At 39.5% G+C, this 22,644-nt stretch overlaps 1 protein-coding gene across 2 annotated transcripts in view; it reads right to left on the reverse strand.

Annotated features, from left to right (window-relative positions):
* Positions 1–22,644, reverse strand: part of LOC136864820 (protein C-mannosyl-transferase DPY19L1) — a 573,453-nt gene that overhangs the window by 116,982 nt on the left and 433,827 nt on the right. For both annotated transcript variants that reach the window (XM_067142260.2, XM_067142261.2), the window contains exon 11: positions 21,864–21,972. In XM_067142260.2, the coding sequence (XP_066998361.2) occupies positions 21,864–21,972 (109 nt within the window). The remainder of the gene's footprint in view (positions 1–21,863; positions 21,973–22,644) is intronic.

The following is a 22,644-nucleotide window of genomic DNA, read 5'->3' on the forward strand; positions in this document are numbered from 1 at the left end:
CCCAGCCTAAGACATCGCCAACGAAGTTCACCGTCAACGACAGAGTCTACATAAGGACATTAAAGTCAAACCCGCTCTGGTTACCTGGTGTCATCCGCAGATCTTTGGGCCATCGTCTCTACGAGATTCAGACTGCTGAGAAATGCATTTGCCGTCACCAGGACCAGATACGCCTGCGCTACCGTCCATATCCGGCTATTGATTCTCTTGTTAAGCCAGATAAATCTATTGCTGAACAAGCTTTAGACCATTTAATAACCATGGGTTCCTTTCAGGACGATGCAGCGCCACTCCGCCCAGTCCCAGCTCCGGACAATACAACAGTGACGTCAGAAGCTCCTGCCCAGCATCGCAGCCGCCGCCAGCGCCGCCGCTTCACGCCGTATCGGCATATTTAGGAGGGGAGGGTGTTGTATGTCCTCCGCTCTCTCCGCTCAGCGCCAGCCAGCCGCACGCACGCAAGCGTGGATATTTCGAGACTCGACGCGCAGTCTTCAGTGCGCGTGCCTGTGACATCGAGTGCAGTATAAAAGGAGCTCCCTGTCTGTCACTCCCCAGGATTCTCCCCAGTGTCCTGCTCCAAAATACACTGTACGTCGAACACGGAGGCTACTCCTCTTAAAAATGTGTCTCGACCAGGTGGACTGAATTCTGGTAGTATGAGGTTTCACCTCAGGTCACTGCTCCAATTTCCCGCTCCTTCATTCCAGTCGAGCCCCGATGCTGTACTCTACACATCCCCAATCTCACTCAGGCTCCGACACACACATTAGATTCTCTAATTGTGAACTTAGTTGTCATTCTGTGCAAGCTCATGAACTCAGACACTTCAAGTTAGAAGGAACTCTATTAGCTAATCAATGCTAGTGAAACTGATAGTTTTCAACTATCACGAACTGAACATTCCTACAAACTATCTTTTCAAGATAGAAGCTAGTGTAAATACATTCAAAGTGTACATAGTGTATAGAAACAGAAACTTTCTCAAGCTTAATTATCTACTTTGCTTCAAGACAATTTTATGTTTCATTCTTGTAAATTTCTATGTGAAGCAAATAAATAAGTTGTGTTCTGGTAAACCTTATCCTGTTTACAACAGACTAAATGCAGAAACAATGAACTTTGTATTCACTGTCTCAACAAATGATATAGATGTTGATTCCCTATCCAACTCTAATCAACTTGCTCGTAACATCAGTCTTTTGCTGAGAAGTACATACTCTCACGACCTCACTTGATACTACATTGCTGCATTCTCTCTCCATAGCCTGTTAAAGTATTTCATGTTAATATCTCACACTAGTCTTCGGTAAAACAAAAGCATTTATTTAGTTTATTTTCCAGGTTGAACCATGTTGTTGTTATCTATACATAACATACAGTTTGCCGACATTTTGAATACATTGCAGTATTCTTTTTCAAGGCGACTGAAATACCCCAACTTGATCCGAGGTTATCAGTCTCCCAGGCAGCAATATCACTAACAAGGGTGGTTCCTGACCTTGTTCTTTTATATCCTAGCATTTCTGGCTGACGTAAGCCCCCTGGCTGTCTCACGAGAATTCTGGAAGGTATGTGTCACAGCCAGGTAGCAGAGCTTGTCCGCCCTGTTATGTAATTGGAGGTTCGGCCTGCGTGTTAATGTTGTGGTCTGTACGTTTTAAACTAGGAATGATAGGCATCGAAGAATTACCGATTTTATATCATTCCTCTAAATTCATATTGTTCAGATATTTCTTGATTTCGATAGCCTCGCGGATTTTACTTTCCAGATTCCAAGGGATAGCTGCTAGGATCTTCGTCTTGTCAAATGATATTCCGTGCCTTGTTTCGTAGAAATGCTTGGCTACCGCCTGAAATATCTGTGTTTTGGTTCTTTGTGTGACGGATATGTTCTTTTAGGCGGGTGGAGATCAGACGTTTTGTTTCACCAACATAACACGCTCTGCAGCTACATTCAATGTGGTATACTCCAGGAGCCTGTAGTTCTATTGTGTCTTTTATCTACCAGTCACCGTGCTGCAAGAAGCATCGCGAGTCATCATAACAGAAGTCAAAGGGCACCAACACATAAAGATTGTCATAAAGGATAATACATCAACATCCAGTTTCTCAGATTTGAAGTCCCTTTTGACCAAGCTTATATAAAAAAAAACGAGCAACTCTCAAGCAACATGTCAACTCGTCAATTCAAGACTAGTTCGGGGAGACAACCAACAAGATGTACCTAGCCATTCACAATCAATAGATTATTACAGGAAACATCAAATTAATATGAAAAGTGAACATTTCTTACTCAGATACTATTGAATTTTAATAGGGCTTATGACTCAAATTTTAAGCAGCACAATACAATAGCTCATTAGCAATTGAGTTAGTAAAAACAAAGAAATTTATGAGAATTTTAGCCAAATCTTTCCATTATTGTTAGGATTTACCATGTTTTGGACATCAGTGTTAATAGAATTAATGTCTAATCCAATTTTAACACTGTTATTTTAAATTTTAATCTCTCCATTGTGTTCACAAATGTCTTTCTGTTAATGTATTTTACTACTTAACATTAAGATTATAATTAAGTACAAATCAGTTATAAGTAAGGTTAATAATGTTATGTCTTTACCTTGAGAAAGGATGAGGATGCTCGGAAGTCGAGCGAAACGTCCCTGTTAATGTATTATTGCAGTAAAATGATTTTCTAGCAACAAAAACAATTATGTATTGAATAGGTAGAAAATAAAAATATTATGCAAAATATAAGTTGTTTTACGTCGCACCGACACAGATAGGTCTTGTGGTGACGATTTCATTTCATTCTTCCTCCTCTTATTCTTACTCACTACCATCACCTACGATTTGCTTCCATTAATTTTCAGGGACCATTTCCTTGCGAATGCCTCAATCATGTTGAGACTTTTCTACAAGCCTCCCCTTGTTAGAGCTAGAAGGATCCCATCATTGGCAAATATTAAACCTGGTATTTCCAACCCATTTACCGCCGGCACTGCCCAGTTATTTCCTCTGTGACCTTGTAGAATGTCGTTACTGAACACAAGAAATAATATGGGCAATAACTTACAGCCTTGCTTAAACTCCCCCTTACATTCTATTTGACTGCTCACCAGATTTTATTCCAATCTAATAAGACAATATACCTTCTTATATAACGCTTGGATAATCTGCCTTGACACCCCCACCTTCCCTAATAAATCTCGGAAATAGTCTAGCCATTGGTCGTAAGCTATATTCGGTTTGTTAACCCTCTTCCCTCCCTTACTAATTTTATTTATTCTGTCCCATACTCTCTCCGTTTGATTCATCTTGCACTCTATATTTATTAGCTCGGCTTTTTCTTTCATCCAAATTTTCTTCCTCTCTGCAATTTTCAATTTGTATTCATTTCTTAGGTTACAAAACGCTATTCTTTCTTCACTCCCTCCCTTCCCCCTGAATTATTTTAATGCCTCCATCACTAATTTTCTTATTTCTTTACACTCCTTGTTGTACAAACCCTCTTCACTCTTCTTCATCCTCCTCGGGACTCTAGTCGTCTGTACTACCCTTTTAATTGGGTATTCGGTTAGTTCTAATGCCCTGTCAATATGACCTTCTTTTAAGGCCCCCTCTCACCCACACCTAATTAAATCCAGCTCATTTTCTGAAAGGGCTTCTAGTTCCTGTTTTGTCTTTTCCGTCCATCTGTATTTAGTATAACTAATGCTCTTCTCAATGCACCTCCTTTCCTTCCCACCCTCTATTTCTCTCTCATGTCTTTCTATCATCACCCATACGGGTGCATGATGGGATTCTGCCCAGTCACCTACCTCCATCTTTTTGATTTCTCTAACATGTCTTCTGAACTCAATACTAAATCAATAACACTCCCACCCTGTCCCGCAATGAATGTCAGCTTAACCCGCCCCGATCTCCTTCCCACCAACCATTCAAAATACAAAATTTGCTTGCAGCACATCGTTCCAACATCTTTAATCCATAACCATTCCTATCTTTATCTGCACTTCGCCTTCCTACCCTCATCGTCATCTCATCTTCTTTGCTGTAAACAGGGCATAGTTCTCCTATTCTAGCATTCCAGTCCCCAAATAACAACATTCCATCTTCATCAAATTTTCCTCTAATGATACTTGTTTCTAGTAATAATTCCTCAAAGAATTTTTTGTTCGCGTAAGCAGAATTCTGGGGATGACAATATGCAAAAGCCAGACATATTTTTTCCCTCCCTTGTACCTTCCCCATACTAAGCCTGATACCGATTACCTCATCCATCAGATTTTTTTTTCTCTATTAGTTCACTTATCTCTTCTTTTATTAATAAAACTATTCCTCCCGGCATTCTACCCTTTCCACGAATTTTCCTTCTGGATTTATACTTTGCCTCATACCCTTTCCATTTTATCTCCTTCCCAAATTCAAGCCAAGTTTCTAGTAGCGCCACAATGTCAATGCTTTCCTCCGTTTTTATAACTTTCTCATTACCTAGCTTATATAATAACCCTTCAATATTTACGAATCCTATCTTCCAGTCTAGCTACGACTTACCCTCCTGTCCCTCCCCATTTCCTCCCCTATTTTTGCTTCTCGTTATTATGGCCCTAATCCTCTTCTACTTCCAAGCCTTCTTTTTTGTTTTTTTGTTCTTTGGAGTGCACCTTGTCCTCCTTATCGTCTACAACTTTACTTTTCTCACTCCATAATCAAACTTCTCCGTTCATTCATGGCTTCTCGCTCTCTTATTTAACCACGTGCCCCTTGTTCTTTACTTCGCACTTGCCTACTTATATTTGAGCTTTCTGGTTCTTGTGAAACTACTTCTATCAGCACTTGCTGACTCCCCAATTCTCCTCCTTGACTGCTCGGTACACTGACCCCTGGCGTGCATTCCTCACTTGCCTCGTTGTCTTGCTCTGCTGCCTGGCTGTCATCTTGACTTGTTTCCATGATTTCTTCTTGCTTTAGCTTCTTATCAATCTGCTGCAGCTTCGCCGCCAGCCAGCGTCTCACCCACTTGCCGTTAGATACTATCCACTGTTGGCCCCTGATGTGCGCTCTAAGTCTTTGGTGTCTTGCCCTCCATAGATGCCTCCTTAAAGTGTTTATGCACTTACTGCCTTCACTCCCCATATCTCTCCTCACCCATATTTTTTCGCCTTGCAGATTGTCCGCATTTCAAAGTTGATAGCAACTTCACTCCAACTGGCCTATTCCCTCTCACTTTTCTAACTCTTTCAGTGTCGTCAATATCCACTTCGCTAAAGTTGATCTTCATCTTATCTGTATTACTTCGACCATTTTATGTATGAGATCTACTTTAGCCTCTTTTACATCTTCCTTCACTCCATATATGAAAATACATTTCTTCATACGCTGCTGACAGTAGTTCGCCTCTACATTTTTCAATTTCATCACCTCTTCTTCCAGAATATTAACTTTCTCTTTTAGTTTCACAATTTTTGCTTCACTACTTCCCGTCTTTGCTGTTGTCCCTCCTGTTTTCTCTTTTATCCATCTCTCCAACTCTTCAATATCTTGGAATAGTTCTGGAACATCTCTTTTACTTGGTCTATTGTACAAACGTCCTTCATCACCTCTCTCACTATCCCTCTAATAGCCTCCATATCGTCCCAGCTCATATTGCCACTAGCATTCCGGCCGGGGTTTAGCTACATGCCCCCAATAACTAGCAGCATCGTTACCACCACTGCCACCAACACCATCTCTTCCATCTTCCACAAATCACTCATATACTCCCTTTTCTCAGTTTTTTCATCTTTATTCGCTATTGCCACCTCCCTATTGCGACTCAGTATTGTTCCACTCCAACCATTATCCTGCACACTCCACTCAGCACATCCACTTCCATTGCTTGCTTGAGTTAGACTGCAGTTTGGAATTAGATATTTGAATTATACGTAAACTCTTTTGAGTCCAAGCAAGCTCCAGGTTCGATTCCCGGTTGGGTCGGGCAATTTAACTTCCAATTCTTGTAGTGCAAAAGTCAGATGATTCAATTAAACACAAGCTTTTAATGTACAGTCATTTAGTTAGCATGCTTGTCTACTGCCCAAGTGAAAGAGCCCTGGGTTCGAGTCCTAGTCGGGTCAGCAATTTTTCTTCACTCAAAGTTAGATGTTTGAATAATGTTTAAGCTCTTCCGTCCGAGCGGGTGCTAGGTTCGATCTCCAGTTGAGTTAGGAATTTTTAAATAAGTCTTAACCTCTTTCATTAGGCAAGTAGCGTGAACAGTTTTTGGATCTGAACACAAGGGTTTAGGCTCTGAGTGATATAAACAATCATTAGGCAAGTAGCACAAGTAGTTTCAGATCTGAACTCAACGGTTTAGTATCTGAGTGATATAAAGTCTCTGTAGTTCAAATCTGTGATGATGATGATGATGCCTGTTGATTAAATGGGCCTAACATCTCGGTCATCGGCCCCTAATGGCACGAAATGAGATGAATGTAAGGACAATTAAAAATCCATAATCCTCCAGTGACCAGAATTCAAAACATGAGGACGAAGAATGAATGGATGGATATAAAGTTAAAACAATCAGTGGATCCGATCCGCAATGCCCCACTAGTGTTAAACAATAGTATTACTGACTGAGAAACTGCTTCTAGGGCACAATACTGAATCAATGATGCCTGTAGTCTAAGCGGGTCCAAACACTAGGTCATTGGCCCCTCACAATGGTACTTATAGCTAGGAAAGTAGAACCATGGTATTTGTCATGTTGCGATACTAATCAAAAGTAGTGTAGACTCACGGTATTCCACACATTATGGTACTACTCACAGGTAATGAAATTCGCACATGTAACATAACTTATGGTGTTTCGCACATTGTGTCGCTATTCACAGGCAACACGAACCTATAGTGTTCTTCACATGAGTGGACTAACCACAGGGACTTGCACTATCCCGTGGTGTTCCTCACATAGTGGGTACTAATCATAGGCAAGGCAGAACCATGGTGTCGCTCACCCATGGTGTCGCTCATATAGTGGTACGAATCACAGGTACTGTAAAATGCATCCTGAGCACACACTGTCACTACTAATCACAAATCTATTGTGTATCCAACATAGTGATACTACACACAAGTAAAAGGGACCCATGGTGTTCCCTGTGTGATGGTACTAATTACAAGTAGTATCATGGTTTTAATTAATATTGAATTTTCACGACCGCATTGTAATCAAAACCGACTTTCAAACTATTTGATCGTGTTACATACATTTAGTACGTGTTGAAGAGATGTAAAGTACAGAACAGACCTGTAGCTTAGATCCTTTCCAACAGAACAAAGATGGCGTAGGCCACCACAGCTCAATTGGTAGAGCAACCGACGCAAAATCGGGAGGTTGCTGGTTCGGATCCCACTGGTGTCCGGTTGGCCATCTTTGTTCTGTACTTAACATCGCTTCAACACGTACTAAATGTACGTAACATGACCTAATAGGTTGAAAGTCTGTTTCGATCATGGTTTTAATTTGATCATCCCTTTGTTTCCTTTTTAGTCACCTCATACGACAGGCAGGTGATACCATGGGTGTATTCTTCATCTGCATCCCCCAACCACAGGGGTAAGTTCAAATTTATAAGCTCTAAAGTTAAAATAAAAAATTCAGTGTACCAAACACTAAAAACCAACAGTGTGTTACGCATCAGCTCAGACGCTAGCGTATTGAACTCCGAAATCGCTCAGTTCCAAGCCCCTGGAGTTGCCTTCCAACTTCACGCCCCTGTGAATACGTATGTTAAGTCTTCAGCCCTAAGACTGGTTGGATCCTCAACAGCTCTGCCATCAGATGTCATAGATGGCCTAGGCATCACTGAAGAGGCAAACTAGGGAAATGAGAAGTGACGTAGTTTCCCATTGCTTTCCTCGCCGAGCCAGAAGTTGCTATTACATGTCAGTCTGCCAAGCCGACTGAAATGCATGCACCAACCAACCCTATGAGCAACATTTTCACACCATTCATAGCAGGGACTGGCTGCAGAAGGAATGGGATTACTAGCATCGCTCATACCTCAGTCACTTTCATATTGTCAAAGCCAAGGGTAAGACAGAGACAATCAATGAAAGTAACAAAGTTGCTCTAGCCCATACCAGAAGACAGTGCACTGTAAACACTAGGTCCTGCCAGTATAACCGCGATCTTGTTCAGAATTCCAAGTTAATTTCCAAGCCCCTGAGGGTGCCTTGCAACGTTATGCCACTATGAATAAAGTATAATGTATTAAGCCTTACACCATCTCCCTAGTCCCATTAAAACAATGTATAGCTGCCTTCTTGTTCCAAGTTCAGCCCCGAGTACCTGAGGTTGCTTTCCAATGTTACACTCCACTATGAGTAAAGCAAAGGTATTAAACCTTACACCATCTTCCTAGTTCCATTAGTACAAAGTGTAGAAGCCATCTTGTTCAGCATTCCAAGTTCAGCTCCGAGGAGCCCCCTGTAGTCGCCATGCAACGCTACACTTAAGCCTGCACCTATAGTCATGAAAGGTTAACATGCAGTCAGCATGACGTTAAGTCTGCACTCTTAGCCATGTTAGGTTAACCCCGAGCAGGTGTAGGGTAGGGCAGCCGGTTAGGTGAGGTTAACGTTTAGTCAGCATAATCATAATCTATTAGTTTCATGTCCGTATTGATATTTGATAATCACAAATGTAAGGATAGGAAGCTTCCACCTAATCAATACTTTATGTCGTCCTATTAATGTACAGGACCAGTTTCGACCTTTTTAGAGGTCATCCTCAGCTGGTCATATATTCTAATGTTAACATAACATATAATTAAAACATCACTAAATTCAATGAAGAGTGTCACATGATATGAATAAAAGTGTTATAGTATCAATTTACAGTTTCTTCCTCGTGGCTTTAAAACAATCGTCGAGTTATATGACCTGAATGTGAGACTTAAATTCTACTATTCCATACATAGATAAGATATGTTTGGTTAAAATACAATGTTCTTGGACTTAGAATGTTCACTGTGTACTTGCAGTCCACACTAAAACTTTAGAACTGAGCTGATAAAACATTTCTGATTACACAGGTAAGTTCATACGATGTTCTTGTATTTTTATACTTATGCTACTAGATTACATTTATATAACCAACCGTATTGTCTACTATTAACATGACTGTGCATATAAAACATTGCTGGGTCTAGTGATAAAAGTTATATGATATGATTATTGGTGTTTACACTTACGTTTAAAATATTCATCGAAGTTCATTGTCTGCATCTGTGATATAAAACTTCATCAATCTACATCTGAAAATCTTTATCTATAAGGTACAATATTCTTGAGCTTAGAATTGTTCCATGGCGACTACGACCAGTCACGTGTAAACTTGCTCCGCACTTACCTGCCTAATTATCAAGATAACTAGCAGCTGGGATTCCTTGTGTGTGTTCAGTCGTCATCACTAAGAGCACGTTTTGATTTAAAACAGTCAAAATGACTCTCAAGGACGTCGAGAAGAGGTTGTCACAGTACGAGAACCGCATGGCTGAATTTCAAGCTCGCTTGGAGGAAGCCATGACGGCTTCCGACCGCAGTGCAGACAGCAGTGCCGCCAACCCCCAGGAGCTGCTCACCAGCCTAAGCTCCGACTTTAAGAACTTCAGAGATTCCATGGGTGCTGAGATAGCTGACATGAAGCAGGCCATTGCGGAGATCCATCAAAGGATGGATAAACAAGAGGAGATGGCTGATGAAGCAGCCCAGTACAGTAGGCGAAATTGCCTACTGATACATGGGGTTAAGGAATCACCTGAAGAGGACACCTATGGGGCTGTTATAGACGTCATTAAGAACAGACTCAAGGTAGATATTGGCATGGACAGTATCGCAGTGGCCAGCGCAGGACGACTGCCAACGTAGTGGCCACTGGGAACAGGCCAATAATTGTGAAGTTTCTGCGATACTATCAGCGGGACCAAGTCTGGCGGTCGAAGCGACTACTGAAGGGCACAAACATCATGGTCACGGAATCCCTCACGGCAACAAGAAAAGGGATTTTGAATAAGGCACGCGACGCATTTGGACTGCGGAATGTGTATACTCAGGATGGACGTGTGACTGTAATTACACCAGACGGCAAGAAAACCACTCTGATCACTCCTAGGGACCTAAACGTTCTCATCAGGCAGCGTAGCGGAGCACAGAATCAGTGACAATGAGTGAATGTGTTATAATAGGGCTAGTTTTAAAATATGTAACAGGACTCTTGTTTACCATGAGTTTCAAATTTGCCTCAAATAGTGTTAGTTATGTGTATATTTTTTTGAAATGTGAGTGTGAATGTGTGTGTGCAACAGTCAACGGTCTCATTCAACGGGAGGCAGAGGTGAGTACCCATTGTTTCCGTCAACCTAAGTTAAACATAATCCCCTTGTAATGTTAGCTCAACGCCCGCTACCTGAGCCTGGCTCCGGTCCGCAACCCCCTGTTGCAACAAGTGTCTTGTTGAGACAGGCTCTCTCCTCTACGCCACATGGTTTGCAATGTTGCCATGTGAACGCTCTCTCTCTCCCTGCTCACATAGATGAAATACGTACAATTGTTAACGACAATAACGTACATGTTTTTTGTATTAGTGAAACTTGGCTAAGGCCTACTATCCCTTCCGCTATGGTAAATATTAATAATTACGAACTCGTCCGCTGGGATAGAACGGATGGTAGGAAAGGTGGCGGTGTAGCCCTTTATTTCAGAAATGACTTGAGAGGTAGAGTAATATGCACATCACAAAATGCCACTCAACCGGGACCAGAGTTCATGGTCGTGGAGATCACCGTTAAAGGGACGAAAGTCCTCTTCGCCGTAGTTTATAAACCTCCAGATATAGTGAACATGACGGAGTTGGAAGCTTGTTTATTCAACCTAGTACCAACTTACGAACATATCGTACTATTAGGAGACTTAAATATAAACTTACTGAAAGAATCAGCTCAGAAGGACAAACTACTTGATATACTATTTTCCTGTAACCTTATGATTCTCCCATTAAATCCTACCAACTATATATATAGCAATAATCACACTTCACACTCACTAATCGATCTAATCATAAGAAACAATCCCCAGAAAGCCTTAAATCACGGCCAAATTCCTGTTCCATCGATCTCAACACACGACCTAGTTTATTTATCCTATTCTCTTCGCATACCCAAATACAAACCTAAGTTCACCACTTGTAGGAATATAAGAGATATTAATTTAGATCAACTGAAGTATGACACCTACAACCTACCATGGAACGATATTCTACTACTAGACGATATTGACGCAAAAATAGACAAACTAAATTCCCTCATTATTAGTCTATACGACAAACACGCTCCCAAACGACAAGTGAAAGAAGAATTTGATGGCTCGCCGTGATTCATGGTTCCGACGGTACAAACGTACCCGTAACGAATCCGATTTTGAAAACTATCGGGTACTTAGGAACAGAATTAAGCAAGAAATCAGAAATCAGAAATTTAAGTACTTAAACTGTCTTTCAGGTAAACTGAATGCCAGGAATTCCTGGAAAGAACTACGCTCTCTTGGTATTGTAAAAGGCCAACAACAGCAACGTGAACCAACTGTTCCCCTAGATGAGCTTATTACATATTTCTCTGAAGAACGAATCGCGTTTAAACTAATCAATCAGGCAGAATTAAATACGAATCAACCAGCCGTCCCTCCACTTAACCGTCCTCAATTTTCGTTCCAAGAGGTCACTAGCAACCAAATTAAAAATGTACTGCACTCTATTAAATCTAAAGCAGTAGGAGTAGATGACATCCCTATACATTTCATACATAATATAATAGGCGCTATCCTCCCGATTATCACACATATATTCAATTACTGTCTCAGAAATGGAACTTTCCCTGCACTCTGGAAACAAGCTAATGTCATCCCAGTGCCCAAGGTAAACGATCCTAAACTGACCTCTGACTATCGCCCAGTTTCTATTCTTCCAGCGCTTTCTAAGGCTTTGGAAAGACTGGTGTACGAACAAGTATTGAAATATTTAAATAACTATTCTCTCCTTGACCCATTACAATCGGGCTTTAAGAAAGGGTACAGCACTGCCACGGCTCTCCTTAAAGTGACAGAAGACATCAGACTAGCTATGGAACAACGACAACTTACAGTACTAACGCTACTGGATTTCAGTGGTGTATTTGATACAATAGACGTACAGCTACTAATTAAGAAAATGGAATCTTACTTGTTTGACCCTTTGGTACTGAAGTTTTTACGTCATATTTGAAAGATCGGAGGCAGCGGGTGATAACTCGCGAAAGAAATTCAGAATGGCGTACAAGGAAAGTTGGCACGCCACAAGGTAGTATTTTAGGACCGTTGCTTTTTACATTGTATATCAATGACATTTCATCTTCTCTAAAAACGTGTAATTATCACCTATATGCTGATGATCTCCAAATTTACTACCATTGCAGCTTAAGCGAATTACCAAACGCAGTAAAATGCATAAAAGATGACATGAAAAAACTCAGTGAATATGCTTTCGCAAACAGACTTCTCATAAATCCATCAAAATCGCAAGCTATCATTGTCGGTTCCCAGAAGCTCCTACACAAGATCAATGATTCGATCATTCCTCCTTTACAAATAAATAATAGCACAATTCCGTACAGTAAAACAGTGAGAAATCTTGGGGTGACTATGACTGAAACTCTAAATTGGACAGAACATATCAAAAACATAAGTCATAAGGTGTTTGCTACTCTACACCCACTGAAATTAAACAGATATTATACCACTAAACATGCGGCAAAGATTAACACAGACCCTAATTCTTCCTATCCTTGACTACTGTGATGTTATCTTGGTAGACGCTACTAAAGAACAAACTAGGAAACTGCAGCGTATTATGAATTGTTGCCTTAGATTCATTTTTAACCTAAGGTATGATGTGCATATTACTCCTTATTATCAGGCACTGCACTGGTTAAAACCTGATAAGAGACGTGAATATCACATACTTGTCTTAATACACAAACTCCTGCACAGTAACTCCCCCCCGGTATATTTCATATAAACTTCACTTCCTCTCTTCCTTCCATAATCGTAACACTCGCTCGGGCTCCACTTTAGCTATTCCTCTTCACCACTCTTCTGTGTATAATAAATCTTTCATTGTAACCGGATCCAGGCTTTGGAATTCCCTGCCAGTAAGTGTCAGGAGCATTGACTCCTTCCTCAAATTTAAAATATCTTGCCGAGACTTCCTGTTGAGAGATACCGATTGAAGTGTGTATTGGTGTGTATTGTGTGCGTGTGATTGGTAATTGTAAAATTAAAAATTGTTTCTGTTAGTTTTATATAATATAAACGTAAGGGTAGTTGATAAGTGTGTACATTGTAAGTGTGTGTGCAAGTGTCTGTGTGAGATAGAAAAGAGGACTGAAGTAACGAGCTAATAAGCTAATAAGCTGCATATTGTGTGGATGTGTAACTTAAGCTTAATTTAGGAAATAGTATAAGTAGTGTAATTAGTATAATCAGTAATAGGTAACCTTAATATTATTTATTGTATTGTGGTTAAGTGTAAGAGAGGGCCGTGTGCCCTAACTTCGCCACATGAAATAAGCCATAATAAATAAATAAATAAATAAATAATCCATATTAAAGCTTTTATCTGTGCTGGAAAACATTAAACAATAAAATAAATAGAAACCAACTTAACCACAGTAAATGAAGCATTCTTGAAATAGAAGAATTCATCAAATTACCTGCATTTGCCATCAACAATAACTATTTCAAATTTCATGACACCATCTACCAACAACAAGGTTTACCTATGGGATCCCCAGCATCAGGTAAATTAGCCGAAATTTACATAGATCACCTAGAGTATGAAGAAATCAGCAAAAGAGACATCATCTTCTTCTTGTGCAGATTCATAGAAGACATTTTTGTTATAATAGATGATAGATTCACCAATGAAATAAATTTATTAGAACAATTAAACAAAATAGACCCACATATAAAATTCACTATGGAAGCAGAAATTAATCATACTATAAATTACCTAGACATATCTATAACCAGGCACAAAAGTCACCTAACATACAAAATATATAGAAAAACAACACATACACCTAATACAATAATAGATTCTATCCACCCTAACGCACACAAAAAAGCAGCATATCATAACATGATATACAGAGCATTCAACCTACCACTAACACAAGAACAAAACAAAGAACTAAATCTGATCCACAAAATAGCCAAACAAAATGGATACAAGAAAGAAATGATCAACAAAATGATTCAAAAGGTAAAACATAACCTAAATCAAAACTGACCAGAGCCAACAAATCCAAGAAAGATTAGGTACTCTTCACTTTTAATAACACCTATATATATCCCATAACTAACATTTTTACAAGACAAAACCTAAAAATAGCCTACAGAACCTCATATAACAACGCCAACATTTTACATGGTACCAAATCTATCAATAACAGCAATAAATACCATCATTCAGGAGTGTATCGTATGAAGTGTGACAGTTGTGAAGCTAATTACATCGGCCGTACTGGAAGAAACTTTCAAATCCGCTATAATGAGCACATTAATGCCATAAAACAAATAAATGTAAACCCCAAGGGCCCGTTATTCAATATAATGGAGGAATTTTATATCCATTTAGATCAATACGCCAATCCAAATTTCAACCTACATGAAATCACAGATAAAGTCAATATCCTTTTCAACACAGTTATCCTTCCCCTAAAAAACACTTATCTAAAAAGAGTCAAAAGCAGAACCCGATACACATTAAGGAACCACCAAAAGACAAGCCCCGCTCTACCCCAGCCCCCTTAACAGCCGCTCCTCCTGCCCCTCCATAGCCACAAGCACCAGCCCCAGACATGCTCGTAAGTAGCGCACATCGAGAAGTCAACAGCGGCAGTAAGTACACATACACTCATTCCACGTTTAACAAACATTCCTAATTGGCAGACGAAAAATTTCTTACACTTCACTTCTCTTTCTATTCTTACAGATCACTGACACGTCCAACAACGTAACTAGCTTTCACACTAAATAAATGCCGTGCATTGTGTCACAAAAATGGAATTAGATAACATGTTACGATATTTTAACGAAAACAGATAGCACAAATCTCAGGAAAACACATCGCAAAGTTAACAACCCACACTATAATATTACATAAATTCAACTGAGTATCCACATAATGTTTCCCAGCACAGATATAAGCTTTAATGTGGATTCCATGAATGCCATGGAACAATTCTAAGCTGAAGAATATTGTCCCTGATAGATAAAGATTTTCACATGAAGATTTATGAAGTTTTATATCACAGATGCAGACATTGAACTGTGACGAATATTTTAAACGTAAGTGTAAACACCAATAATCATATCATATAACTTTTATCACTAGACCCGGCAATGTTATATACTCACAGTCATGTTAATAGTAGACAATACGGTTGGTTATATAAGTGTAATCTAGTAGCATAAGTATAAAAATACAAGAACATCGTATGAACTTACCTGTGTAATCAGAAATGTTTTATCAGCTCAGTTCTAAAGTTTTAGGGTGGACTGCAAGTACACAGTGAACATTCTAAGTCCAAGAACATTGTATTTTAACCAAACATATCTTATCTACGTATAGAATAGTAGAATTTAAGTCTCACATTCAGGTCATATAACTAGACGATTGTTTTAAAGCCACGAGGAAGAAACTGTAAATTGATGCTGTAACACTTTTATTTATATCATGTGACACTCTTCATTGAATTTAGTGATGTTTTAATTATATGTTACGTTAACGTTGGAATATATGACCAGCTGAGGATGACCTCTAAACAGGTTGAAACCGGTCCTGTACATTAATAAGACAACATAAAGCACTGATTAGGTGGAAGCTTCCTATCCTTATATTTGTGAATAGTCAACATAAGGTTAAACTTGCACACTCAGGTAGCGTGTAAGGAAGTGTAAGGAAGGGCAGCCAGAAAGGTTAACGCCTGGGGCCTATTCCACAAAAGTATGGTCTTGTACATTACAAGTAAATTCTCTAGTAACTTGTACAAATACCAGAGTTTCTGTTCCACAAAAGAATTTTCTACAGTTGTACTTGTAACTTACTAGTGAATTGGGAAGTATTCTCTACCAGTGAAAGGACAATAATAAATAAACCTACTAGTGCTATTTAAATATACTTATTTTACATACAATTTGATAAATATGTGGTCTAGCAGTAGTGATAGTGATGGAGATGAAAATGAAAACTACCGTCTGTATAGAGAAACAATAAACTTCCAGTTTAAGACTGTATTTGAATACAATGAGCGTTTTAGGTTAAGCACAATACAAGTGGAAGAACTTTTGATGGATATTGGGCATAGGTTAGAACATCATACAAACAGAAATAACTCTCTCTCTGCTAAACAACAGTTACTAACAACACTACATTGGCTAGGAAATGGTGGTCAGTACCATGGTATTGCAGATATGCATGGGATGGCAAAATCTTCAGTCTGTAGGTCAATACATTCTGTGGTAGCTGCAATAAATTATATAAAATTTCCTCAAATTGTTCGGTGGCCTGAAAATACTGAGCAAATAGTGCAAGACTTCTACAATATAGCTCAAATGCCTCAAGTTGTGGGCTGTGTAGATGGAACTTTGGTGAACATTGATGCACCCCATGTTCATGAAGAGCAGTATGTTGATCGGTATGGAAAGCATTCTATTAACTGTATGCTTGTATGTGGGCCAGATATGAAGTTCTATTATGCCAGTGCAAATTGGCCAGGTAGCGTCCATGATGCTCGTGTCCTTCGAAACAGCAATCTCTTTCGAATGATGGAGCAAGGTTGGAGACCCTTTCCGCAGTCAGTATTGCTTGGCAATTCTGCTTATCCTTTGAAGGATTGGCTTATTACACCTAAACTGGTCGATTTAGATGAACTCAGAGTGCAGAAGTTTAACAGGGCCCATAAGAGTACAAGAAGATTAATTGAAAATGCTATTGGTATTCTCAAAGAGAAATTTCCCTGTCTTAACCATTTGCGAGTACATCCCGTTTTTGCAGCTAACATTTTCAAATGCTGCGTAATACTATGTAACATTTCTCATGGAGAGTTACAAATCAATGCAATAGACCTGCAGGAAAACAACATTGTGGATGACTTACCTGAGCCAGAAGATGAAGGTGAAGAACTTGCTGAACCAGCTGTAGCTTACAGAAGAGATCAGCTAATTAACACTTTTCAGTGAAAGTGATAATTCATCTGTATATCCAATTTATTAAAAACTATTAAGTACTAAATACTATATTGAAACAATACACTTCAAGTTATATTATGATATTGTTAAAAAAATGCAAAAACTAATCTAAGACATTAAAGACCTAACTTTTAACCTATTATTTAGTATTGCTATTTTAATCAATCACTACTTCACAACCTTCTTCTAAAACTACAACACTGTCCACAGATAATTCAGGATAATATTTTTTTACTGTGTCAGATGGCTGAACGCAAAATTGCTTTTCCATTGCTAGCACTTCAAGGGATAATTTTCTGTTTTTTAGGGTGAAGAAATCTATCTGCAGATCAATCTTCCTCCTTTTCTTTTCTGCCATGCTTTCTTCATGACTCTTACTAACTGTTTTCTTTGGTTGCCTCTGTTCACTGCAGGAAAATGTTGGGGTGGAGATATCTACAACAGCTGTTGAGGGTGATTCATCGTAAGATTCTGGGACACTGAGGCTGTCAACGGACGGTGAATTTTTTCCAAGAATGTCCAAAACTTTATTGTCAATATCAGTCAATTTGGCATGTTTTCCACCACCTGTGCCATTCTGCCTTTGATTATCAATCTTTGCCTACAGAAAAGAACTGTTATGTAGTAAATGTTAATATAATTACCCTAATTAAAATTGTGATTAAACTAAATTAAAATAAACCTAATTGAAGAATTTAAATAAAAACGTACTTACTAGTGTCACCTTCTTGAAATTAGGCCAGAATATATCTCTTACGTACATCCAACTTTTCCCCTCAAAAGCTCCATGAGCTTTTCCCAAGTCAAATATTTCCATCCAGCCATTTACTTTGTCTTGTTTTTTCAGACTCTCGCTGAATGCGCCGAAAAGAAGATCTTTTCTTCTTTCTATTTCTTTCAAAAGGAATAACTTTGTTTCTCTTGACACCATTTTTACAATTCTTGCAGAGTTTGCAATTTTGTAATAATTAAGTTTGGTGCCGAATATCGTTACTAGCGGCATCTGCTGCCTAATATGACAGACTATCGCGGAACACAAGCGAGCATGCGAGGATCGCGGATGAACAGAACAGAATTTCCTATCATCAAAGAAACAAACTGAAAAATTGTAGCATTACGAAATTCACAAAAATATTAGAGTTCTTTGAATGTTTGCCGCATAACTTACCTTAAAATACGATATTACGATAAATGAGACACACATAACCTAATTTAATGAACGGAATACGAAGATGAACAGCTGATTCATGTTATGACGTAGTATGTTTATTGATATGTCGTCACTTTTAAAACTTGTAACAATTCACTGGTAATATACAAGAGACTTTCAATCTTTTGTGGAACAGAAATGTACAACTCCATACATTACAAGAACCCACACTAGTAACTTGTAATGTACAAGACCATACTTTTGTGGAATAGGCCCCTGGTCAGCGTGAGGTTAAGCCTACACTATTAGCCATTAACGTTATGTAACGTTACACCTGCATTTTTATATGGTTAGCCTGGGTATTGAACCTGGGTCTGTAAAGTTAACGCCCTTATAAGGGTAAACCTGGAGTCGAACCTGTGGGCCTGTAAGGTTAGGCCTGTTCACGTAGCCTGCATTAGTTCAACACATCACGTGAGGTTAAGCACATGCTCTTAGCCAGCAGCCCGTATTTGAAATTTCCTGTGCTTTGACGTAACCCAGCGGAGGGAGCCTCTCCCAGGGGCCAGCGGAAGGCGGAGGTGGCTGAAGCCTACTACTTCTGTGGATACTGTTTGGCAATGATTCTGTTCCACTGGTGGTTTGTGGAGTAGAAGGGTGGCCATTAAGCTGAAGCTCTCCAGCGAACATCAGTTTTTGACGCGTAGCATTCACCGAGGAATATATCTATTGCAACTGGGAAAATGTTATTTTCTCTGATGAATTTTAATTTTCCTCAGTGAATGATGGTCTGGCATGAATATATAGAATACTGGGTGCTTGTTACGAGCCTCAGGATGTCAAGGAGTCTTCCAGCAGTGTTTCCCATTAATATTGTTTGTGTATTCCAAAAAGCTACTGTGCTTACAAGTTGTCCAGTTAGCGTTAAAAAGAAGTGGGTAGCAAGCATTGGGTGGATCTGAACCACTGCAATTTATACCCTATCACTCATATACAGTGCCTCTACCAACTAAGATGCTATATCCCACTGTCAGAACAGGTTGCATAACCTCCACTTGGCAGTGAGCTATGTTATTAACGGTTTTATCAGAAAGATAGCTGCTCCTTTACCTTCTAGAAACAATTTCTTGCACCATTTGTAGTTTATGTGTTAAGTGTCGGTGTTTCATGACTAGTTCTGTACAGGTTTACTCTGACTCTTGGGTCTCTGATGTGGTGGATTCTTTGATTTTGGCTAGTGCAGAGGTAAAAGTAAACTCGTGTCCTCACCCCGAGGTGGTGCAGCTCTTTTCAGGCACACCCCCATTGGAGGAGAGCTGCATGTACCATTTCAACCACATACCAGCCCTCCTGCCATTCTTAAATTTCTGGCAGTACCGGGAATCGAACCCAGGCCCCCGAGGACGGCAGCTAATAACACTAACCGTTACGCTACGGAGGCGGACAGTGCAGAGGTGCCAATCTATGAAGTGGGTTATCAGTAATCAAACTCTACCCCTTTTCGAGTGAAGTCCATAGAATGTTCCTCCCTTCTCGATAATGATACCCCCCACCTTTTCCCTTCCCGTCTGCAATCTATTCTACAGCAGTATATCATAATAAACAATAACATTTGCACACGGCCTGTTAATTCAGTGATAAAACATTCTTTGTAACTTGTTTCGCACCCAGCAGCTGTTTTTCAGATTAGGTATTCTTGAAGTATCCTTTCCCCTGTGATGGCACTTTTGTCTTCTGAACCATTAAGTGATTCCATTGTAGCTACATGTGCTTAATGTAGCCCTCATTTCTGTAAATACAACATTACATAAGAATTTATAATGGAGAAGAACAGTGTAGAGTTCCTTTAATCACACAATGAATTTTACAATGCTTATGGGTAAGAAAAGGAAGGCAGGGCTGAGTGGCTCAGATGGTTAAGGCGCTGGTCTTCTGACCCCAACTTGGCAAGCTCGATCCTGGCTCAGTCCGGTGGTATTTGAAGGTACTCAAATATGACAGCCTCGTGTCGGTAGATATACTGGAACCTTAAAGAACTCCTGCGGGACTAAATTCCGGCACCTCGGCTTCTCCGAAAACCGTAAAAAATTAGTTAGTGGGACGTAAAGCCAATAGCATTACTATTACCAAAGGAAGTGACGATCGAATAGAAGTATCGTTCCCAACTCACAAGCACTGAAACGAGGGAGGTTGAGCAGAAATGCTGCAAAGAACTGAACATCTTTCCTTCTTTCTTTATTTCCAGAGAAAATTATTTTTTCGAGTTAATGTCACTTTCCCGTAATAATTTCCCCTTTGACCGTAATGCCGTAATTGTGAGGTGAAATTCGTAATTATTATGGACAGTCCGTAATTGTTGGCACCTCTGCTAGTGGTCAAATTTTATACTGCTGAGTATGAAAAAACCTACAAGCTGTTTTCCAGTCATTGACCGGGTCAGGTATGAAATGAATGAAACATATATAGGCTGTTATTACAATGGGGTCGCCACTCCCAAGGTGATTTAGTAATGAGTGATAAATGCTATGAAATGATAATGGAGAGTGTTGCTGGAATGAAAGATGACAGGGAAAACCGGAGTACCCGGAGAAAAACCTGTCCTGCCTCCGCTTTGTCCAGCACAAATCTCAAATGGAGTGACCGGGATTTGAACCACGGTATCCAGCGGTGAGAGACCGACGCGCTGCCGTCTGAGCCACGGAGGCTACTGCTGAGTATAGATGTACAAAAAACTGACACTGTGAAACATAAAGACTGTCCAAGTATACAGAACAAGCTGAAAAGTTACAACAGAAGGACAATATAGGAAGTGACAAAATATCACAACTTAGACTCATATGATAAGGGCAAGAAAAAACTCCAAATTGATGAAGACGATAGCAACAGTGATGAGAGTGAAACTGAAGAGGAGTACCTTGGCAGTACTATGGTAGAGAAAGAGAGAGGCAGGACAGAAGATGGTACATTGAATACTTAACACTCAATAGTGAAAAGTGGATGGATGGATGGATGGATGGATGGATGGATGGATGGATGGATGGATGGATGGATGGATGGATGGATGGATGGATGGATGGATGGGATGGGATGGGATGGATGGATGAAAATATTTAATGAAAAATGATCCTGTAGTAATTAGAGGTATTTCAAGTGACATGAGCAAGCTGAAGCACATGGACATTCTCAAAAAGTTAATATTTAATTCTCTCAATATTCTATTCATTATCACATTCTGGTAGTCCCTTTGCTCAAGGATAACAAATTATGAATGTGCTGTACACTTCCTGATACAGGAAGCAAGTTCAAAATGTCCAAAATACTTTAGACAAACAGAAAGGTATGGAAGTAGCCACAAATAAGTTTGTCAACAGAAACTTACCAATGATATTTCTCTCACGCATAATGTTAGCATAACCTTTGACAGTCATTCCACCAAGAAGAAGAGCAAAAAAAGCTGAAAACCATGGCCTTGGAGTCCTTGGAAGAAACTGTTTAAGAAAAGAATTCAAGTTCAGTGTAATCAAACTCATGCTAAAGATACAACAAGAACATTATTAATACACAGTGTACAGAAGTCAATTATAGACTGATGGGCATGGAAATAATACACCCTCTTTTAACTAACTACTTGAAATTTCACAAAACCATTAAAGGTTGATTATATTAAAGTAATGAATTCATTTTTATACTAAAGTCAAAAATGAGAAGAGTCTACTTTTTCAATACCAGAACATGTTAATTACCGTGAAGCATGCGATTCGATTTGAACGAAAATGGTTTAGCAGAGAGAGAGGGTGCAAAGAGCTAAAAATTGAGCATCCATTCGACTCTGGAGGATGACTACTAACGGAGCGAATATGTGTAAGTGGGAGGGGCAGTTCTCTTTCCATAGCAAACTCCGCTAGTGGACTATATAAGGCGATTCACCCTGCACATTTCATCTTATTCTATATCATGGTTCATGCGGTTCACGTCACAGTATAGATTATGTTTCCTTGGTGCACATCTCTACAGTCACGTACGATAGGTATGATTGATATCAACGTCAATTATGTGTGACCAGTATTCCTCTTGTGATGGAGTGAACACAAGATATTATCGTGATATTCTATACAGACTAAATAAATGAGTTTCATTTAGAGACCATAGTAGTCATATTA

The sequence above is a fragment of the Anabrus simplex genome, chromosome 2, assembly GCF_040414725.1.
Source record: "Anabrus simplex isolate iqAnaSimp1 chromosome 2, ASM4041472v1, whole genome shotgun sequence".
NCBI classification, from domain to species: domain Eukaryota; kingdom Metazoa; phylum Arthropoda; class Insecta; order Orthoptera; family Tettigoniidae; genus Anabrus; species Anabrus simplex.